The sequence below is a fragment of the Camelus ferus genome, chromosome 29, assembly GCF_009834535.1.
Source record: "Camelus ferus isolate YT-003-E chromosome 29, BCGSAC_Cfer_1.0, whole genome shotgun sequence".
Taxonomy (NCBI): domain Eukaryota; kingdom Metazoa; phylum Chordata; class Mammalia; order Artiodactyla; family Camelidae; genus Camelus; species Camelus ferus.
This window is the reverse complement of record NC_045724.1, coordinates 8,301,241-8,323,491: the sequence shown is the minus strand read 5'-3', so window position 1 is coordinate 8,323,491 and position 22,251 is coordinate 8,301,241. Positions and strand designations below refer to the sequence as shown.

General features: G+C 34.2%; 1 protein-coding gene across 2 annotated transcripts in view; it reads right to left on the bottom strand.

Moving 5' to 3' along the window:
• IL7 (interleukin 7) overlaps nucleotides 1-22,251 on the bottom strand; it is a 41,550-nt gene that overhangs the window by 4,873 nt on the left and 14,426 nt on the right. Inside the window, exons 3-4 of one of the 2 annotated variants that reach the window (XM_006185867.3) lie at nucleotides 3,288-3,368; nucleotides 2,144-2,275 (exon numbers count right to left, since the gene is read on the bottom strand). In XM_006185867.3, the coding sequence (XP_006185929.1) occupies nucleotides 2,144-2,275; nucleotides 3,288-3,368 (213 nt within the window). The remainder of the gene's footprint in view (nucleotides 1-2,143; nucleotides 2,276-3,287; nucleotides 3,369-22,251) is intronic. The other variant, XM_014560246.2, reaches the window with a different exon arrangement.

Sequence of the window (22,251 nt, the reverse complement as noted above, 5' to 3'; positions counted from 1 at the left end):
CCTAGCTCATGAAGAAAACTCAGTGTAGCTGAATGTCTTTAACATCTTGCCTTATCATTTCAAGAAAAAGGTGGATTGTATCAGGTTAATTTTGTAACAGAATTTTGTTTAATCTCAAGATTTAAATTATTTGTGTATTTTCTTTATCTATAATTAGTTGATTTTGGAATATGGTGGTCCATGCAAACCTCAAAACATGAGAGAAAGAATTGCAAATATACAGCATATTTATAACTGTTAACCCTTCCTAGGCCAAAAGGTGATATTGCTAGTTTGCTCTGCCATCTTCTCAGTTAAGCCCTCACTTGAGGCTTATACTCACCATAGTGTTTCCAATAGTCACTACTAAGCAGTCGGATGTGTAAGCAACATGAAAACGAATTTGCTATTCCTGCATTAGATGGTACAGTAGTCCCCTGTTATTTGTGTTTCGTTCCAGGACCCCCCTGGGTACTCCACTGGATACCAAACTCCAGGAATAGATGCTCAAGTCCCTTATATAAAATAGCGTAGTATTTGCACATAACCTTCACACATCCTCCTGTCTACTTTAAATCATCGGTAGATGACTTGTAACGCCTCATACAATGTAAATACTATGCAAATAGCTGTCAGTGTGGCTCGACAAATTGAAGTTTTGCTTTTTGGAGCTTGCTGGGTTTTTTTAAAAAATGTTTTTGATTCGCAGCTAGTTGAATCTGAGGATGCAGAACCTGTGGACAGCTGACTGTACATCAAATCACTCTAAATAAGGATTAAGAGCTGGTATGCTAGAATATAAAGTCTTCATGAATCTTAAGCTTGGTCTTGAAAGATGCATAGGACAGGACAGATCAGATTTACAGGAAAGAGAACAGCAGAAATTCTATGGAAGGGACTAACATTCATAAGGGGACAAAAACGGAAATAAGCTCAGCAAATCCAAGACACCAAGAGGAGACTGGCTTGCATCAAGCAAGTAACGTAATGATAAATGAAGTGGTCCAACTTATATCATCTTATGGCCTAACATGTATTTTCATCCCCGTCGGTAAGGTCAAAAACAATCTTACCATTTTACCTTCTGTGGGCAAGTACTAGTATTAAAAATTAGGTACTTTGAGATTTGCGGATACTGGTATATATAAAATAGATAAACAAGTTTTATACTCTATAGCATAGGGAACTATATTTGATATCTTGTAGCTTACAGTGAAAAAGAATATGAAAACAAATATATGTATATTCATGTATGACTGAAAGATTGTGCTATAAACCAGAAACTGACACAACATTGTAAACTGACTATACTGCAATAAAAAAAAAATTAACACACACAACCCTTTTCCTATCATAAAAAATGTTAAAATTTTCTTTTAAAAAAATCATGAGAAATCTTTTGGCTTTATGTGGCAGCTGTAAAATTCCTGAAGAAGGAGTAATAATAATAATAGTAGTAATAATAATAAAACACTTACTGAAACCTTTTTAGCACTAAGCACTCTATATAAATTATGCTATCTAACCTTTTCAACATCCTATTATATTTTTCTCCATTCAGTAGATGAAGAAACTGTTCTATAGTCTCAAGATAATGTCTTCCAAATTCTATTTTGTTGTTCATATTTCATAACCACTAGTAGAGAAGTAGGGAAAAAATTAGCCTTATACTTACCAAATCACTGAAGCAAAAAAATTGAAAATTGTTGGACGTAAATATGCCTGTTTTTTATATACAGAGTATTTGTTAAACACATTTGATTACCTGTTTTATGAATTCTTATGTGTACATATATAGATTGAAATTATTAAGACATTTCAGAAATAAAAATTTACCATTTCTCACCCAACTTATCACACTAGCTGCCTTAAAAGTTATCATGGCAATAAAATACGCTTTCATTTATTTATTTATTTTTAATTGATGTATAATTGATTTACAGTGTTGCTGTAATTTATTTTTAGTCTGCTTTTATAAACAATTTACCCTAGCCAAGAGATAAATAGATACTTTACAAGTTGAGACTTTCCTTTTCTAGAGCTGAGTAGATGTATTTCAGCTTCCTTATAAGCACTTAGATTTCTATGCTCATGGATATGATCATCAGAAATGGTTAAGATCCTATCACAGGAGTCGTTTCAAAGTAAACAGTCCTCAGCTTACCTTGCTGCTGCAGTTCAACAGTTGTAACGTGCCCTGTGAAACTCTTGATAGGTGGAAATTGAAATCCTCACTGTTATTCATTTTAGGAAACTGCTTCAACTTTCGAGCAGCACGATATAAAAATGAAGCTTCCTATTACAGAAAAACATCAGAAGGGCTGTGGTTCAAATAAAATATTAAGAAATGATAAGCTTTCCTATGGAGCCTAAAGCCAGCACTGTGTTGCTAAATACTGCCCCACCTCCACCCCACGTTCCTTCTATTCCCCGTAATCACATGACTGACAAGTAACTAGACTGAAACTGCAGCTCCTGGGTGACAGCCTGAAGTGCTTAGAACTTGGTTTAATGATTATCTGACTTTTTTTGTGTGATCTTAACGCTTATGAGTGAACATGTAACAAGTTTATTCAATTTTGAACAAGATAACTAAAGGAAAGTGCTTCTGGAAGCAATGATAATGAAAGGTATGTGTGATTTTTCTTATTGTTATTATTTTTTGCCCCTTTTGATCTATGGGTGAATAACTGTCAATAAGAAAAACAAGTTTTTCAAATATTTAATGTAAGACAATTTTTTAAAAAGAATGTATGGATATACTATTAAATGCCATAACGTTAACTCATCTATTATGAGTTTTTTTAAAAGGCTACTGAATAGTACACCAGTTTTTGCAGAAAGAAATGAAACAAACTTTCGTTGGAAGCTTTGCAAATTGTAGTATTACATTAAATAGAAGTAGTAGTGTTTTGAAGATAAGTAAATATTAAAAGAAAAAAACAGAATGTTTACAACTAAGTTACGCCCATTACTTATGTTTGTGTCTGTGCAAGCAATCACTGACAAGCATTTTCCTGCATAAAAATTTCAGAAATAAGAGATATGTGTCTTTGAATTTAGCAGTTCTTCTAGTATTTTCAAGGTGAAAAATGAAATGCTAAAACTGAAAAGGATATTTATCAAATAAGCATTTATAAAAGTATAAAAGACCATAGTATAACTTAGGAGATCAGTGGGAATTTTCGAGTTAGAACCAAAAAACTATATTATTAATTTAATCAGTATAATTAACAGAGATATGAAAAATATAAGCTTCCATGAAATCAAGCTTGAATGACATATAAACTCCAAATAATTATCATTACCTTATTATCACCACATGAATGTTTTTTAAAAAAGTTAGATTCGTTATTCAGGCAATTGCTATCAAAGTCTATCATGCTGTCCTGTAATAAATAATATAAAATAATATGGTTAAACTGGGGACTTTTCTGATATGTAGTAATTATAAAAATAACAATGTTATAATACCTGGTATTTATATGTGCATTTTAAGGAAAATAACTAGCCTAGCTTAGCTGACTAGGCATGAAGAATAGTTTTCTGTAGTTGAAGAATAAACAAGTACATACACAAACCCTCACATTTTTAGAGCTTCCCCTAGACTCCACAGTTTAATCCCAGAACATGTTGAGAGAATCTGGCTCATTTGGAGAAATAAAAGTACCTATTTAGCAGTTATATTCTATAGGCAAAGTACTATGAATTTTGAAATCATGAAGTTAAGATGCATTTAATAGGTTTTTTGGTCCAATTTCCTGCCACTATCAAATAGCTAAAAATGGGAATTTACATTAGAACGAAGGGAAAGCCTCTTGACATGTGAGAGTAAAGTTGAAATTCATTCTACAGCATTTTTAACAATCCAGTTTGAGGGAGGATTTTGCTGGGAAAGAGTGGGATTGAACAGGTGAATTGTAGGAGTGGGAAGGCAGACTGGCGCTTCCTCATTTTTCTTTTCTAAGGAATGTAATATGAGAAGGTAGGGATTACCTGCAACAAGAATGTAGTTGACATACCAGGAAGAATTTTCTAAGGATTCAGATTCTTTATACACAGGGCTGTACTAACTCTGTCCAGCAAACTAGCAATCCCATGCTGTCAGGGCTTCTAGAAGGACTTCAAGCAATCTTAGTCTATATGCTGTCCTCAGAGGAACAGATAAAAAGTGGAGTAATGGCAGGATTTAATAATGGGCTTCAATATTCCTCTGCCTCCCAGAAAAGTATGCATTACTCTTCTCGCCTGTGCAAAGTATAAATGATCCCTGGGTTTATATATATTATCTGTTTTACCTGTAGGAATTATAGCCTGAACACGTAATCATTCATAACCATTCAACACTTACTACAGGCCAATGTGCGGGGACCTCTGCCAAGCTCTCTCAGGAAACAAAGATAAGAAAACACAATCCCATTTTCCTGTGCCGTTCCATATAAGGGCCGACACTGTATCCCTTAGACACTTCCACATCATTTCCTATCTTTGGAAAAGTATGCTTATGTCAATGGAAGATTTGTTTGTGCCAACCACCCCAGTCATGCTACAAATATCTCAAGTGCTAATGGATATATTTTCTATAACTATCTTCATGTTGCCATGATACACATTCCTGACGAGGTAGTGGAGAATATTTGCCTGTTAAATTATTTTCCTGTTGACTTATATTTAACCCCAAGAACATGCATACACTTCTCTTTAATAAAACATGCATGTCCTTTAATCCATACCATCCCTCAGAAAAAGAAGATAAGCAAATGTGCAGCTAATCTGTATGATATTTTCCAATTTACCAAAAATATTATATGAAAATATGTCACAGAATTAGTACCTATTTCTTGGAGCATTTTAACAAATCACATGACACATGAATATTTGAAAAACCATATTGGTTAAGCCAATGCTCCAGGTATTTAACAAAACTCTTTTTTGGCAGATACAGAAAGGTAATATTATACCAAGTGATTTGTTTGCCAAATGTTTGCAGCAGTAGATAAAGCTGCTACAATATACTTAAAAGGTTGACTCATCTAAAAGTTACAATTATAATTGACTAGTTGACTTTAGCGCATTTTGTGAATAAATTTAACATAAGCATACACGAATGCCAACTACAGTCACTTTCTGAAGTTGTTTTCATTTAAGCCCTATAAGAAAGATGGTTCAGTCTAAGACTTAAAGAATCATAGAGTTGGAAAGAGCCTTGTATATCCATCTTTTGATTTAACAAGTAGTAGAATTACTTTATCAGTAATAGTTTTTATAGGCATCTTGATATATTGGAATATTTCCTCATATTTATTTTGAATATGGAAAACCATGAGAGATAAGCCAAGATCACATGGACTGTGAACTCAGTATTTTCCAGTATAAAACATTGTTATACAAGTTGTTCCAAAATACATAATGTCCTTTCAATTTGTAGAATTACATCATCTTTCATTTCAGCATAGTTTTCTTCTATCTTTTAATTTTTTTCTATTGCATTTGTAGCAGTCTCTTCCTCAGAAATACTATTATATATACAATAGATTTTCTATTTCACTTTTTCTTTTGTACATTTTCTTTGATTTTTAAAAATTCCATTTTTGTGTGGTTTTCTCTAGCATGTCTTCCATATGCCTGTTCCAATGCAGCACTCATTTCTGATTTTTCATTTTTTCTCTATTTCCCCCCAAACCTACAGCTCACTTTCATTTTTTCTATTATCTGTTCTCTGATATTATATTGTTTTTAGCTCTTTTTACTTGAGTTCCTTAGAGAGTGTTAAGAAGAAAAATTTTGACATTTTTTACAACTTTTATGGATAATTAATCTGTGGTCTGAATTCCTCATTTGCTTTATTTATGTATTGATTTGATTATTATGCATTCATCTATTTATTCACTTATTTTAGTAATATCCGTATTTAGTGTTTCCTTTTTGATTTTCTAATTATTTTTTAGAGTGATGTTCAAATAAATTAGATTGTTGTTCAGCCAATATTCAACTCATCCCCTTAAGCCATGGGAGAATGTATTAGTTTCTTACAGCTGCTATAACAAAGGGTACCAAAAACTTGGTGACTCAAAGCAACAGGGTTATTCTCTCACAGTTCTGGAGGCCAGAAGTCCAAAATCAGGGTGTCAGTTAGAGAGTTATAGAGAATCCATTGTTTGCCTCTTCTATCATCTGGGAGCTGACAGCATTCTTTGGTGCTCCTTTGCTTGTGGCTACGTGGCTCCAGTCCCTGCCTCCACCTTCACATCACTTTCTTATGTGTGTGTATGTGGTGTCTCCCTCTGCTTTCTCTTAATGAGGACACTTGTGATGGCATTAAGAGCCCATCTGAATAATCCAGGATAATCTCACCAGGTCCAAATGCTTAATTTAATCACACCTGCAAAGACTCATTTTCCTTATAAATTTCCAAGGATTAGAACCTGATACCTGTGGGTTACCATTATTCAGCCTACTACAGAGAAGATTTCCCTGCCCATTGATGTTGAGTTTAACCAAAAGATTTTGCTGTAGGTAGTGGATATTTGCAGATTGGGCAAGAGCACAGACTTAAAATATACCTGCAACTTGCACAACTAAGTTTGGTCCCTTGCATTCTTGTCTTTCAACATTAGGAGAATAAGCCTGTGGTAGCAGCTTGTGTTCATTACCTATACTGCACAATAAATTATCACAAAATTTAGTAGCTTAAAGCAACAAACATTTTTTATTGCACAGGTTCTGTGGGTCAAGAATTTGGGAAGTTAACTGGCTCTGCATCTTCCATGAAGTTGCAGTCAGGATGTGGGTCATGTCTGTACTCACCTCAGGCTTAACTAGGACTAGAAGATTGATCCACTTTCAAGATGTCTCATTCATCTAGCTATTGGCAGGATGCCTTAATTTCTCCCCATGTGGCCTCTCAATAGGCTTAACTGAATGTCCTTTCAAGACAGCGCTGGCTTCCCCCAAAGTATGCAATTCAAAAGACAGCAAGGAGGAGGCCAGAATGCCTCTTATGACTTAATCTTGAAGTGACACACTGCCACTTTCATTTTAAGTTATTGGTTCGAAGTCCAAACTCAAGGGGAAGAGAATTAAGCTCTCCCTGTCAAAAGGAGGAGTGTCAGAGAATTTTGTGGATGTATGTTAAAACTACCTCCCAGCTGCTCCTCCATCCAGTGACCCAGAATGATACGTGTGGAGGCAATCGACCCCAGCCAACTTGCATACCTGTGAATCTGAGATAAATGCATATTGCTCTCTATATTTTGTTTGTTATGAAGTAAAAGCTGACTGGCACAAAATTATTGCTTTTTGGATTGATTAATTGTTCAAAATGAGGTGGGAAGGTGCAAGGGTAATGGACTGGGGCAGCCAGCACTTTCAGTTCAAGTGTATTGCCTCAGAACACATTCCTAACCAATTGCTGTATTCTCTGTCATAAAGAGACAGTCATCTTCTTAATTTTTTCATGTTTTCCCCATCAGGAGAGATAGTCAGTCTGAGTCACTGTGAATTGTTATGGTCACATGTGATCTCAGTGAGCTAATGTCTATTTACTGACTATAAATTCTCACCAGCAGCTACATAACTGATGGCTGTTTCTTTTGTGTTCACCTTCTATTCATTTTGTAAGTCTGGGCCTAAGGACTGGGGTTTTGACCTAGAAAAGAAAGATTCAGTCTCATGTCTTACTATTCTTTGGAAATGGACTTGGTCCCTACAGAAATATTCTTTATTTCTGATCATCACTATCACAACCCATCCATGGCCCAAAGCCTTGTAGCATATAAAGACCCATATGGAGGACATTTTGAAAAGTGAGACTTATTTTTAATGAAACTTGAACTCTGTATGAAATTTGAAATGGTCTATATCATTCTTAGAATCCTATTTCAAATGTTACAAATTTTTGCCATTTTTCAGGTAGCTTCTCAGATTATAGTATGAACTGGTAGTTGATTCCTAGCTTAAATGAAAAGTCATTCATTTATTCTTCGTTCAAATACTTGTTGAATATCTACCATGTGTCATATAATAGTGGAGACAGAACTGTTATCAAAATCACAGATAGGTTCTTCCTTGTAGAAGTTTACTGTCTGGTGGTAAAGACAGATACCCATCCAATAACCACAACCACATCCTAACTTGATAATTGTTATGAATGAGAGTTATATGCTACCGTGAAAGCCTATACAGGACGTATTTTACTTAGGAACTTCAGTAAACGCTCCCCTGAGAAAAGAACTTTAACTGAGATCTGAAGCTTGAGTGAACTAGAGAAAGAGAAAATAGAGGAGGACTGAAGATGTAGAAAACACCATGTATGGCTATAGTTTAGTGGGAGGGAGCAATGGCAGGGGGGCTGCTGGGAGAAAGAGACCAACAGAAAGCAGGTTTAAAGCTGAGAAAGCAACAGAAATCACTGGTTCAATATGAAACCAGAAGGTCTGGAAGAGACTAAATTATGCAGGAGGGGCTTAAGGACATGTTCAGGAGCTTTGTCTTGATCCTAAAAGCAATGATTGTTGACCTAAATACCTTTTACAAAGATCATATTAATAGCAGCATGGCGAATGGTCTGGAAGGGTTCAAGAACATATATGTGTTAATATTTAGGAGGCTATTACTTAGTGCTCGAGATAATGGTTTATTGGACTTGGTGGTGGGAAAGACCGTAGAGATAGGTGAACAGATTTGAGAAATATCTAGAAAGCCAATATAACATGATTTGAGAATTAAAGTTAAGGAAGATTGACATACCAGGGATGATTCCTGGGTTTCTGGTGTGTGCAACAGAATACACTGTGTTGCCATTCACTGAGATAGGGAATAGTAGATCAAGTGGCGTGAATAAAGTATGTGCTTGGTCTCAAACAGATGAAGTCTGAGTTGACATTTAGAGATGCAAGAACAGATGCCAAATAGACGTATACATAGAGAAGCCAGAAAGTTAGAAAGAAACCAGGGGATAGATTGTTTTAAGATGGTGGTGATCTGTAGTGCACAATGCCAATTAAAAGGCCAAGTAAGTTGAGTCCCATATAAAATCTATTCACATAAAGAAAGCAAAGCTAAAATAGAAAAATAACTGATAATAGATGGTAGAATTAATGGTGAAACATAAGGTGAAATATTAAGCAGATATGATATTTGTTTTGAGGTAATATTTATAAACAGGGGCATATGCTTATAATAAAACTTATGCCTATAATAAAATCTTTCAAAAGAAAAAGATATTATGTATAAGCATATATTCAAATGTATATGCATATGCACATATATGAGGATTGATTAACTAATCCCCATTTAACTAACTTTCTGAGATAATCAATCCCAATCAAACGTATTGACTAATGCCCACAGTATACAAACTAGCAGTCTAGTTTCTGATGTATTTGTGTATTTTTGCACTCACAATTTGAGTTGCATATGTACTAAGTCAATTCCTTAACACTAAGTTATATTTATTATTTAATTATATCACTTAATTAAATACTATATAAATCAAAGAGATAGTATGAAAACAGAGTTGCTTGTAGGACTTCTAGTTTCCAGTCTGGCACATAAGGAGCTCAGAAGTCACCACTCGATCATAACAACAAATAAAAAGCTAAACAATACACAGTATAGCAATACTACCCATATCCATACAATAATATATCACCTTGTATTTATTATATATTACACACACACACACACACACACACACACACACACACACACACACTTCTCTTTGAAAACAATGCTTGTAAAATAAACTATTTTTAGGGACTTGTTTACTAAGATTGTTCACATAGACCAGTGGAGGAATCAGCAGAAAGTTAACATGCTATCCTTTAAGGACTGCACCTGTGATTAGTCTTGCAGCCACAGTGACTGATTTCTTAAGAAGTTAAATGTTTTTAAATATCATTTAATATCAGCATTCCACCCAGAGGTGATTTTACCCAGAGAGGTGAAAACCAAGATAGGAGTGTAACATTTCTCTTGCCTGTAAAGCGGCCCACCATACACTGAAAGCATGAATTCCAGCCTTAGCTACATCAAACCCCAGACTTTTAAAAAACTGAGACATTACTGACATTTGACATTAGTTTCAGGTGTTCAACAATATATGATATTTGTATATATTACCAAATAATCACCACAGTAAGTCCAGTTTGATAGGTCTGGTTAACATCCATCACTAAACATAGGTACAATTTTTTTCTTGTGAAGGGAACTTTTAAGATTTACTCTATTAGCAGCTTTCAAATAAACAATACAGTATTATTACTATAGTCACTGTGCTGTACATTACATCACCAAGATGTAATCCCAGTTTTCTGGGATTGTTCTGGATCATACCAGAATGACAGCCTATTTGGTTAGCTCCCCCGTTCATTCTTAAAAGTGTTGTGAACAAAAATACTGCAATGTGAGTGAAAATACTGCAGACATATCAGTAAACAAAGAATGCTGAAACCAAGGCATCAGTGGCTGCCACCACCCCCCAGCGGGGACAAGCCTGCAGCCCGGCCTCTGCACCCACTCACAGTGGTGCACTCTGAAGGGACTCAGAATAAGAAAGGACAGGACACTGGCCCTAGATAGCTAGGTGCTTGTCAAAGGAATGAATTCAGTGAGCCCAAATGTTTGCTTCCTCCCATACACAGAAAAGCACTAAATTCTTTAACTTGAGATGCCTGGTTTTCTTTAGATAACAAGTAATCTTTTGTTGTTCCAACTACCTGGTTTTTATTGTAAAGCTCCTATATATCCTAGATCCTCCCCCACCTCTTCAGAGCAGTCCCTCAGAGCGATCTGAGAAGCTGTCATCCCGGCTCGAGTCCTCCCGCCAAATAAAACTAACTCTTAACTTGTAGGCTGCGCATTTATTTCAGTCGACAGTGTTTAAGTTTGGGCAATAAAGTATTTTCTCGCCCTATTTGTACTATGGTATTTTGATTCCGGTTTGCATGATATAGTTTTCCCATCTTTTAACTTTTTAAATTATTTTGAACATAACTTTAAAATGTTCTAATGCCATGTATATTGCTGGCTTGTCATTATTCAAACAACACAGGTATATCATGAAAAATTTTTCAGTTTCTCCCCATTGCCCCCACTAGAATCACCTATCTGAAGTGATTAATATTAGCAGTTTATCTTTAGATTAGAGAATATCTTTCTTGCTTGAAAAACCTATGCATATGTGTAATGTGCATACATGTATACAAAATTCACACATACACATGCATACAGAGGGCTTATGAAGGTACTTTCCTTTACCATTTAAAAAATAATATAGTATATACATTATTCTTCAACTTGGTTTGTATTATTTTCACTTAATATTATGATCATCATTCTAGGTCAAACACATCTAGAACAGTTTTTCCATAGCTGCATAATATTCTATATTAGGTATATTATTCCAAGGTTTAGTCCACACTTCTCTTACTGATGAACAAGGTCAACATTTGCTACAACAAGCAATGCTATAATAGACGTCGTTGTGTGTGAATGTGTGTGTGTGTGTCTATGTGTATATTATCTCCTTTTACATAAATGTTTGTATTTTTATAGAATTGGTTCCCGTAATGAGATTTGCTGAAGGAAATGGTATATTCATTTAAAAATCGTGATGTTTGGTAAAAACGATTCACGCTTCCACTAGCAAATAAGGGAGCCCATTTTGTCACATCCTTGCTAGCACCAGATGTCATAAGCCTGTAACAATTTTACCAATCCTGATATGTGCCTCATTATAGCTTAAATTTGCATTTCCATGACTACTAAGGGATTAGCATCCTTTCATGTTAATCGACAATTTGCATTTCCTTGCCTGTGAATAGCCTGTTCTTAACTGTTTTCTTAGGTTGTTTGTCTTTTAATGATCAGTTTCTACATTTTACAGTAAGAATTTTTTTTTTTAAACTTTGCATGTTTCGTTTCAGGAGTATCTCTCATATAATGTATTTTTTTCATACAATTAGTCCTACTTAAGTTCAGAGTTTAAAATAATTTATATTTATTGTCAGGTATTCATTACTATTTCTTTATGATCCTTTTCATTTGTTTTGTAATTTTGGTTTATAAAGAAGAATTCTTTTGAAAGTGTTTTCCAAAAACTTAAAATTTCGTTCTCTCTCAATAGAAATAGTAAACATATCTATTGGTCATTCTGCTATAAGAAAAGAAATTTATCATTTTGTTTACTTCCTCTCAGACCTTCAGTAACCACATGGTTGAATTTTAGTTTTTAAGTGAAGCATATTATTATTGTGTTTCTGTTATTACAATAATTAGACATCACTAAATAGTTCAATATTTAATGGTGGTCATTTTATATCACCATTCCTCTATTACTGATGTTTATTAATATCTTGTTTGGCTGAACTAATCTGAGGGTCAGTTTTTGTTGTTACTGTTTAAGATACGTAAGTTGTATCCTTACTGAGATTTGTGTATCTTTGTGTTCTTTGGCACATTGAATAAAATTTCCTAGGACTAGGATTGTGGATTCATGCCCTTGCAATCACAAATCAAAGTAGAAATTGGTCAACTAGAGATAAAAATTGGTTAAAAAAAAAAAGTAGGGTAACTTAACTTTATTTTTCTTTATTGGAAACACTTTCTCTTTATTCTTCCAGAAAGGATGCTTGTTGAAAAATTTCTCCTTGATTTCTCCTAGTGTTTGTCTCTTGTTATTATTGTTGATATATAATCAACAGACTATATATATATGTGTGTGTGTGTATATATATATACATATACATATTTTAATACAGAAATATATCTCAACTCTGGAATTGTTCCGTCTTTTTCATTTGTTATATTTTCTTCAGAATCATTCATTATTCATAGATTAGCTCTCTGGACTCTATGGTATCAATTACCTTCTCTTAATTATACATATCCATACATACATAGACTAATAAGCATATATATATTTTTGGGGGTGTTGGGGAGGGAGATAGGTAGAAGGAGATATATATATATATAGTTGTATAAAGTCTTTGCCTTTTCTTTTTGGGAAACTTTTACATGTGTGTCTATGCAACGATTATAATATAAAGTCACTCTTCTTTTTTATACACACATTATCATAACATAAGCCTTTAACTTCCTACCCTCTGAAGATGAACTCCTCTCAAAGTGCCATGTCATTTCTGAAATTTCCCGTGGTTTATCTCATGGGTGCTCTGTGATAAACTCCTCAGATTCTTCCTTTTGGTCTCCTCGACCTGCTGACAGGAGCTGCCTCTAGGGGTGGTGACCTTCATGAAATCACCACTTCTTTCGTGTAAAGCTGTTTCTCTAGTGACAAGCAGGAATGTTTCCCTCCAGCTGTGGAGAAGGATCATGGCCTTTACTATGTCCAAGTCATTTTTCTGGCTGCTGGAACTACTTACACGCCTATTTTAATGGACATTGTGGTTTTCTTTCCACATCTTACCTCTCCCTCCTGTCTTCATTATTGTGCAGTCAAATGGGCTTTTTTTAAATGAAACTTAAAGCCACTCCTACCTCTGGGTTGGGCTTTGAGTGGTCTAAGACTTAGATACCACGTCGATAAGAGTTATCCCATCTTCCCTCCTAGGGCAACTGCCTCAAAAAAACCGAGGTCTAAATAGTAATCACTGTACCTTGGAGTTCTACTGGCATAAGGATTGTTTCATAGGTAACCCAACGTGAATATAGTTAGCATCTTGGTTAGTGAGTTATAGGCAAAAGAATGTTCATTTTTATGGATCTGAAAGAAGCAAGAAACCCTGGTTGCTACTGATAGGCCACAGCTTAAAGCCAAACGACTCATGGTGATACAGTTCTCAGAGCTTTCTGAGATGCTCTTCCTGGGTTATAATCCTCAAATTTGACTCTAATAAAATTTTCTATTTCTTTCTTAGATCGACTGATTAATTTTTCATCAACATATCGCAGAAATGTCCTCTTCTTAGAATGATTGATGATGTTAAACAATACACAACACCACAACAGTCACCAAAACCATTACACCGCATAATCCCAGACAAAGCGAGTTCATAAATAGGTGGGAAAACTAATGATAGGCAAAGCTACCACACAGACACAGGTTCGCCCAGTTACAAAGCCCATGCTCTTTCTACTACACCACGTTTGCCATCGAGGTAGTGTGAGCTTCCAAAGGGACCTGCAGTGGCAGAGTGTTTGGATCTGAAAGGATGCCAATCCTTGCACTCTTTTCCAGAGTAAACTTCCCCCAACAAATATCTTGAGCCTCGTGTTAAGTCCAGGTAACCAGTCAAGATTCCTTTCCCTTGCAAAGAATTCACCCTGTCAGTGGATATCAGCCAGGAACAATCCACTCTTTCATAAATAATCTAATATCATGGGACCTCAAGAAATAAGAGGTTGGTTCTTAATCTCATTCCACCTAGAAAACTGTATATAGATGTGTAATTATCTCCTCCTTAGCAATCAGTTGTGCATAAAAGAGCACATTGGATTTGTAGAATTTATGTAGCCATAAAAGAAGTTCTACTAGTCTTTTATTTTTTAATTAATTAATCATTTTATGCCATTCTTTTAAAATAGACTTCACTTTTAAAAGCAACTTTTGGTTTACAGAAACACTAGAAAAACAGAGAGTTCGCATATATCCCCACCCTCCAACCACTGTTTCCTGTATTATTGATGTATTGCATTAGTATGGTAGCTTTGTGACAATTCATCACATCAATATTGTTACATTATTATTAACTGAAGTTCATAGTTTATATTAGGGTTCACTCACTGTGCTGTAAAGTTCTATGGGTTTTGACAAATGTATGTCATGTATCCACCATTAAAGTGTTATATTGAATAACTTCACTTCTCTAAAAGTTATCCTGAGCATTACCTAGTAATCCCCACCCTTCTTCCCCAATGCCTAGCAACAATTGATCTCTTTACTGTCTCCATAGTTTTTTCATTTCTAGAGTATCATATAGTTGGAATCATACAGTATGTAGCCCTTCAAGAATGGATTCTTTTGCACAATATGCATTTAAGATACCTCCATGTCTCTTTGCGGCTTGATAGTTCATTTCTTTTCATCACTGATTACATTCCACTGAATGGATATATCACATTTGTTTATCCATTTACTTGTTGAAGGACATCTTGATTGCTTCCATTTTTGGCATCTATGAATAATCAAAGTCTCTATGAACATTAGCATGACACTTTTAATGTGAACATTAATCTTCAACTCATTTGGGTAAATACCTAGGTGAGGTATTTCATGGTATGATTACGTTTACTGTTGTAAGAAACTGCCAAACTGTCCTCCAAAATGGCTGTACCATTTTGCATTCCCACTGACAATGAATGAGAGTAGCTTTTACTCCACATCCTTGCCAGCATTTGGTGTGAGGGTTTTCAATTTTAGTAATTTATTAGTTGTGCGGTGCTATCTCATTGTTTTAATTTACAGTTCTCGGTGGCATATGATCTTGAGCATTGTGTCATATGCTTATATATTATGTGTATATCTTCTTTGGTGAGGTGTCTTCCAGTATTTTGCCCATTTTTTTTTTTTACTGAATAGTTTCCTTTGTTATCTCTGAGTTTTAACAGTTCTTCGGATATTCTGAGTGCAAGACTTTGATCTGATACATGTTTTGAAAATATTTTCTCCCAGTGGCTTGCCTTTTCATTCTCTTAACAGTGTCTTTCTCAGGGTAGGGCTTTTAATTTATTGAAGTCCAACTCCATTTTTTCTTTCTTTCATGGATTGTACTATTGAGTGTTAAACCTACAAAGTTATCACAAAATCCAGGATTACCTAGTTTTTTTCTTATGCTATTTTCTATGAGTTTCATAGTTCAGTTTTCCATTTAAGATTATGATCCATTCTTAGTCAATTTTTGTGAAAATTGTAAGTTCTGTTTTTTTGTGTGTAGCTGTTCAATTGTTCTAGACCATTTGTTGAAAAGACTATCTTTTTCTCCATTGAATTGGCTTTGATCATTTGTCAAAGGTCAGATGACTGTATTAGTGTTGGTCTATGCTGGGCTCTCTATTATGTTCTATTGATTTGTATATTCTTTCATCTATACCACACTTTTTTGATTATTCTAGCTTTATAATAAGTCTCAAGTTTGGGTAATATCAGTACTCTGACTTTGTTTTCTTTTTCAATATTGTGTTGACTAGTCTGGGTGTTTAGACATTCCATATACTTTGGAATCAGGTTGTTCATATGCACAGAATAACTTTTGAATTTTGATTGGAATTGCCTTGATCAGACTGGGAAGAACTGACTTCTTAACAATAGTGAGTCTTCCCACCCAGAAACATGGAATGTCTCTCTATTTATTCAGTTCTTTTTGATTTCTCTCATCAGAGTTTTCTAGTTTTTCTCATATGGATATTGTACATATTTTATTAGATTTTACACCTGATTATTTCATTTTTATGTTAATGTAAATGGTGTTGTGTTTTTAATTTTAAATGCCAATTGCTCATTACTGAATGTATATAGAAAAGCATTGTCTTTTGTAATTAATCTTGTATCTTGCAACCTTGTCTTGCTTAATTGCTTATTAGCTCCATGAGTTCTTCTGTTGATTCTTTTGGATTTTTTTATGAAGATAATCATGTCATTTGTAAACAAAAACTTTGTTTCTTCCGTCTGTATGTATGTTATTTCCTTATCTTATTGGATTAGCTAGAACTTCAAATGATGTTGGAGAGGTGAGAGGGTACATTATTAACTTGCTCTTAGTTGTAAGGGAAAGCATCTAGTTTCTCACCATTAAGTATGATATTAACTGTAGGTTTTTGAAAAATAAATGTTATCAGTTTGCATAAATTATTATCCATTCCTAGTTTACTGAGAATGTTTATAATAAATCCCTATTGGATTCCTAAAAGAGCTTTCCTATCACATAAGGCCATCGTCAGGTTTTGGTATTAAGATGATGCTGGCCTCCAAGAATGAGTAACTATTCTCTCTGTTTCTATTTTTACAAGAGTTTGTAGAGAGTTAGCATATTTGCTTTCTTAAATGCTTGGTAGAATTTATCAGCGAAACCATCTGGACCTGGAATTTTGTGTTTTGGAAAGTTATTAATTGCTGACTCAATTTCTTTAATAGAGAAAATAGACCTATCCTCATCATCTATTTCTTCATGTGTGAGTTTTGGCCACTTGTGTCTTTTAAGGAATTGATTCATTCATCTAAGTTATCAAATTTTTGGACATAGAATTGTTCATAACTGTATTAGGCAATGTTCTCCAGGAAAACAGAACCAGTAGAACCATTGTATATATATAAAGTTTTAAAGTAACTAGCTCATGTGATTGTAGGGTCTGGCAATTTCAAAATCTGCATGCTAGGGCCATAGGCTGGTTGTCCAGGAAAGCTGATGCTGTAGTCTTGAGCCTGAAGGCAGTCTGGAGGCAGAATTCTTTCTTCTTTGGAAGAACTCAGTCTTTACTCTTACAGCCTTCAAGAGACTGAATGATGCCTTAGTCTGCTCAGGTTGCAATAACAAAATACCACAGACTAGGTGGCTTAGATAACATATTTATTTCTCACAGTTCTGGAGGCTGGAGAGTCCAAGATCAAGATGTCAGTCAATCTGGTTCCTGGTGAGAACCTTCCTGCTGGCTTGCAGGGAATCATCTTCTCACTGTACCCTCACACGATGGAGAGAGGAGGCTCTGGTGTCTTCCTCCTCTAATAATGGCACTAATCCCATCATGAGTAGTTACCCTTATGACCTCATCTAATACTAATTACCTCCTACAGCCCCCACCTCCTAATACATTTGAGTTCAGGGTTTCAGTGTATGAATTTTGGGAATAACATACACTTCCAGTCCATAACAAATGAGGATCATCCACATCATAAAGGATCCCTTAACCTGTTTTCCTCATAATCTATTGATTTAAATGTTAATAACATCTAAACAATATCTTCACAGCATCATCTGAATTGCTGTTTGACCAAGCAACTGCAAAGCATAGCTTAGCCAAGTTGACACATAAAATTAACCATCATAATAATACTCCTCTTTATTATACTTTTAGTATCTGTGGAATTAGTAGTAATGGCCCCTCTTTTATTTCTAACATTAGTAATTTGTGTCTTCTTTCTTATATTCTTGGTTAGCCTGGATAGAGAGTGGTTTACCAATTTTATTTATCTTTGCAAAGAACCAGATATTGGTTTCATTGATTTTCTCTATTAATTTCTTGTTTTCAATTTCTTCAAAATTTTTTGCTAATTCTTTTCTTCTAATTAATTTAGTTTTAATTTGCTCTTTCTTTTCTATTCTCCTAATATGGAAGCTGAGAGAAGTAACTTACATCTTTCTTCTTTTTTAATATATGTATTCAGTGCACTAAGCACTGCTTTTACTGTGTCACAAATTTTATTAATTTGTATTTTCTTTTCATTTAGTTCAAAATACTTTTAAATTTCTCTGAGATTTCTTCTTTGAGCCACTTGTTATCTAAAAGTGTGTTTTTAAATCTCCAAATATTGTGGGATTTTCCATCTATCTTTCTGTTGTTGATTTCCAGTTTAATTACATTTTGGTTTGAGAGGATAGTTTGCATAATTTCCATTTTTTTTAATTTGATAAAATATGTTCTGTGATTCAGAATGTGTTCAACCCTAGTGAAAATTCCATGTGAGCCTGCAAAAAATGTGTATTGTGCTCTTGTGGATGAATTATTTTACAAATGTCAATTAGGTGTGGTTAATTTATAGAGCTTTTTAGCTCAATTACATCCCTACTGATTTTCTGCCTGCTGAATCTTTCAGTTACTGGTAGCGGGTGTTGAATTCTTCAATTATGATAGTGGATTTATCAGCTTCTTCTTGCAGTTTATCAGTTTTTGCTCCCCAGATTTCAGTGCAGTTTTTAGGCACAATCACATTAATGATTGTTATGTTTTCTTGGAGAACTGACCCCTTTCTTATTATGTAATGCCCCTGTTTATTCCTGGTAGTGTTTCTTATTCTGAAGCCTTCTTTATTCTGAAGTCTGCTCTGTCTGACATAAATATAGCTACTGCAGCTTTCTTTTGATTAGTATTAACATGGCATATCATTCTCCATTTTTTCACTTTTCATCTATGTATGTATTTATATTTAAAGTGGGTTTTTTGTAGACAACATATAGTTGGGTCTTATTTTTTTTATCTACTCAGAGAATCTCTGTCTTTTAATTGGTATATTTTAATTTAATTTTTATAACTTAAAATGTCATTAATAGAACAAAAAGACTCATCTCTTAAAAGTTTACTCCTGTTAAATTGCAACTGCTTCAGTCATGCTGTTAAATTTTGTACACAGGAAATGTGTTTTATCTTCTAGCATAACTTGATTTAGTAAAGAATTTACCTTTTATTTTAGTCAATTTAAATATTTTCTCTGTTAATTACAATTTTTTAAACAATATATTTATAGATATTTCTAAAATAATCTTTGATTGGAATTTGATCATTTATTTTCTTAGCTGCCTCTGTTAGCAAACCAATCAAATGCAAGATCAAAGTCTGATTGGTATTAAGGGAGAGAGACTTTAAAGTATTAGAGAGTTACTGAAAAGGAGAGAAAGAGAGTATCAGATTTGAATTTTGGGAAGATAACGCAAGTGTAGTGAAGAGGACAGATGCATACAAGAGGCAGGGAGATCAGCCAGGGGTCTACTGAAGGCTACAGAAGTGGTTCCAGTAAAATTTGATGAGTACTTGAACTAAAGCTAAGGTAGTGGAGGTTAACAGAGTAAATAACTCATACACGTGTTAAGGAGATATACTTTGTAGGATTTGGTGATGGGTGAAATGAAGGAGTAAGGATGTCAAGAGTGATTCCAGGATTTCATGACTAAATGAGCAAATACTGTTCCCTAAGACAGAGAATGTAGAAGGAGGAACATGCTAAAAGTGATGATAATTAGTCTTTAGTTATGCATGATCTCCCACAGTACATCTGGGTAGAGATTTCTAATTGGTATTAGAATTGAATGGTTCTAAAGTTCATGGAAGAGGTACAGATCTGAGGTTATTTGAGAATTACCTATGCCAAGATGGAAGTTAAATCTGTGAGAGTTGCTGGAATAGAGACACAGTTAAAGATATTGGAAATTGTAAAAGCCAGTTATAACTTATTAGTCATTAGACCTTATAATTTAATAACATAAAGGACAGCTCTTTTTATGCCTGCAACTAGACATACCTAGAAAGTATTTGGCCTTCTCTAATAGCCTTTATATTTTTAACCAGACTTTGCTGTGCTGACTAAGAGTTACATCATTCAATCATGAGTTATGTTTAGGCAAAACAATTTTTTATGTATAAAGTAGTATTGTATAACATCTAAAACTAGTTTGTATTAGGTATCAGAAAAGTATCTGACATTTGACTCAACAAATTTCCAAACAAACATGTTCAAGAAAAAAGACTTCTTAGCCTATTTGAAACAAGTTCTGGGTTTCCATTAATTTATGGTGTTGATTTACAACTCACAAATTATTTATTATATATTATTACAATTAATATTATTATTTATATGAAAAACTACTCTGTGTGTTGGATACAAAGATGAATCAAACATAAGCAGTCCTTCAGATACTTACAGACTTGTATGGGGAAATAAGCCACAAACTTAGGGAAGTATACAAGGAGTACAGAGTTAAGAATCACAGACAACTTTAAAATAAAATTAAGAAAACAATTCCACTTATACCAACATCAGAGACACATAAAATATTTAGGAATAAATTTAACAAAATGAGCTCAAAGCTTACAGTCTGAAAATGACAAAATATTGTTGAAAGAAATTTTAAAAGATCTAAATAAATGGAAAAAATATCCCATGTTCATGGATCAGAAGCATTATTATGTAGTGTTAAAAAGACAATACCTATCAAATTGATCTATAGGTGGAATAAAATCCTTGGCAAAATCCCAACCGACTTCTTTTTAGAAATTAACAAGGTGGTCCTAAAATTAATATGGAATTGCAAGGGACAGAAATAGCCAAAACAATCTCGAAAAAGAACAAACCAGAGGTATTCACACTTTCTGCTTTCAAAATTTACTCCAAAGCAATGATAATAAAGACAGTGTGATACTGGAATGTAATTGAAGAGTCCAGAAATAAACCCATACATCTGTGGTCAACTGATTTTTGACAAGGGTGCTAGGACTATTCAATAAGGGAAAGAAGAGTCTTTTCTTCTCCAAATATAGTTTATTTGTTGCCTTGTAAGATAACTATCTCTGAATAAATTTCACTCCAGTCTTTGATTATATGGCCATTGGAGACTGACAGTTTGTTATTATTTTATTATTACTGTTATTCTTTAGAAGCATAATGTTTAACACAGAGCATTCCATATAGTAGAGAACTGATAAATATTTATAAAAGGAGGAATATAATCAATTTCAGGCCAGTAATAAGGAAAAGGAGGAAGGGAAAGAAGAAAATAAAATGTGATTTTTTTTTCCATGTCTCAAAAAATTTGAGCACTATAATAGACCCCAGAGATAATTTATAGGGGATTGAAAAGTGCCAAAGAGGTTAAATGAAGTATATAAGATCACAGTGCTTGCTAATAACAAAGCTAGTAACAAATTAGGTCTTCTGATCCTTCACTCAGTGTCCCTTACACTGCACTGCAATGCTGTTTCACAGAAAAGCAATCTAATCAAGGCTGTCAATGAAAATATATTTTCCCATGCTGCAGAAGATTGCTTTATTTATCCTTAAAATAGATGTTTAATCATGGATTCTAAAATGAAAAGGGGTAACTTTAAAATAATGGCTAATTGAATGTATGGTCTGTTTTTTAGTTACTTGGCTGAGCTAAATACTGAAAAACAAAGAAACCTCTTAGCAGCCGATACCTAAAGTGTAATACACAGCTCTGCAGTCCTGATGCAATAGAATTTAAGAGTCAGACTGAAATCAGGGTATTATTTTAAATTCTGTTCATAAGAATTTCTGAATTCTTTCCATGTGAGTCAGGGACATGCATGAAGTTATCCAGTGGAATTCCCAGATCATGAAAATTCCTCAAAAATCAGAGTCTCTAGGAGTAGGGCCCAGCAATTTGTGTTTTAATGAAACTTTCAGTTCATTCTGAATCATCCTAAATGAATCACTGCCTTGGTCCACACACATCGATAATCTTCATCTAAATTACTGAAGGTGTTTCCCACTGTCTCCTTGCTTTCCATTCTAAGCCACAAATTATCTACATCATTGCCAGAAACCAGTTATAAGATAAAAGTCTGATGGTGTTATTCTTCATTCAT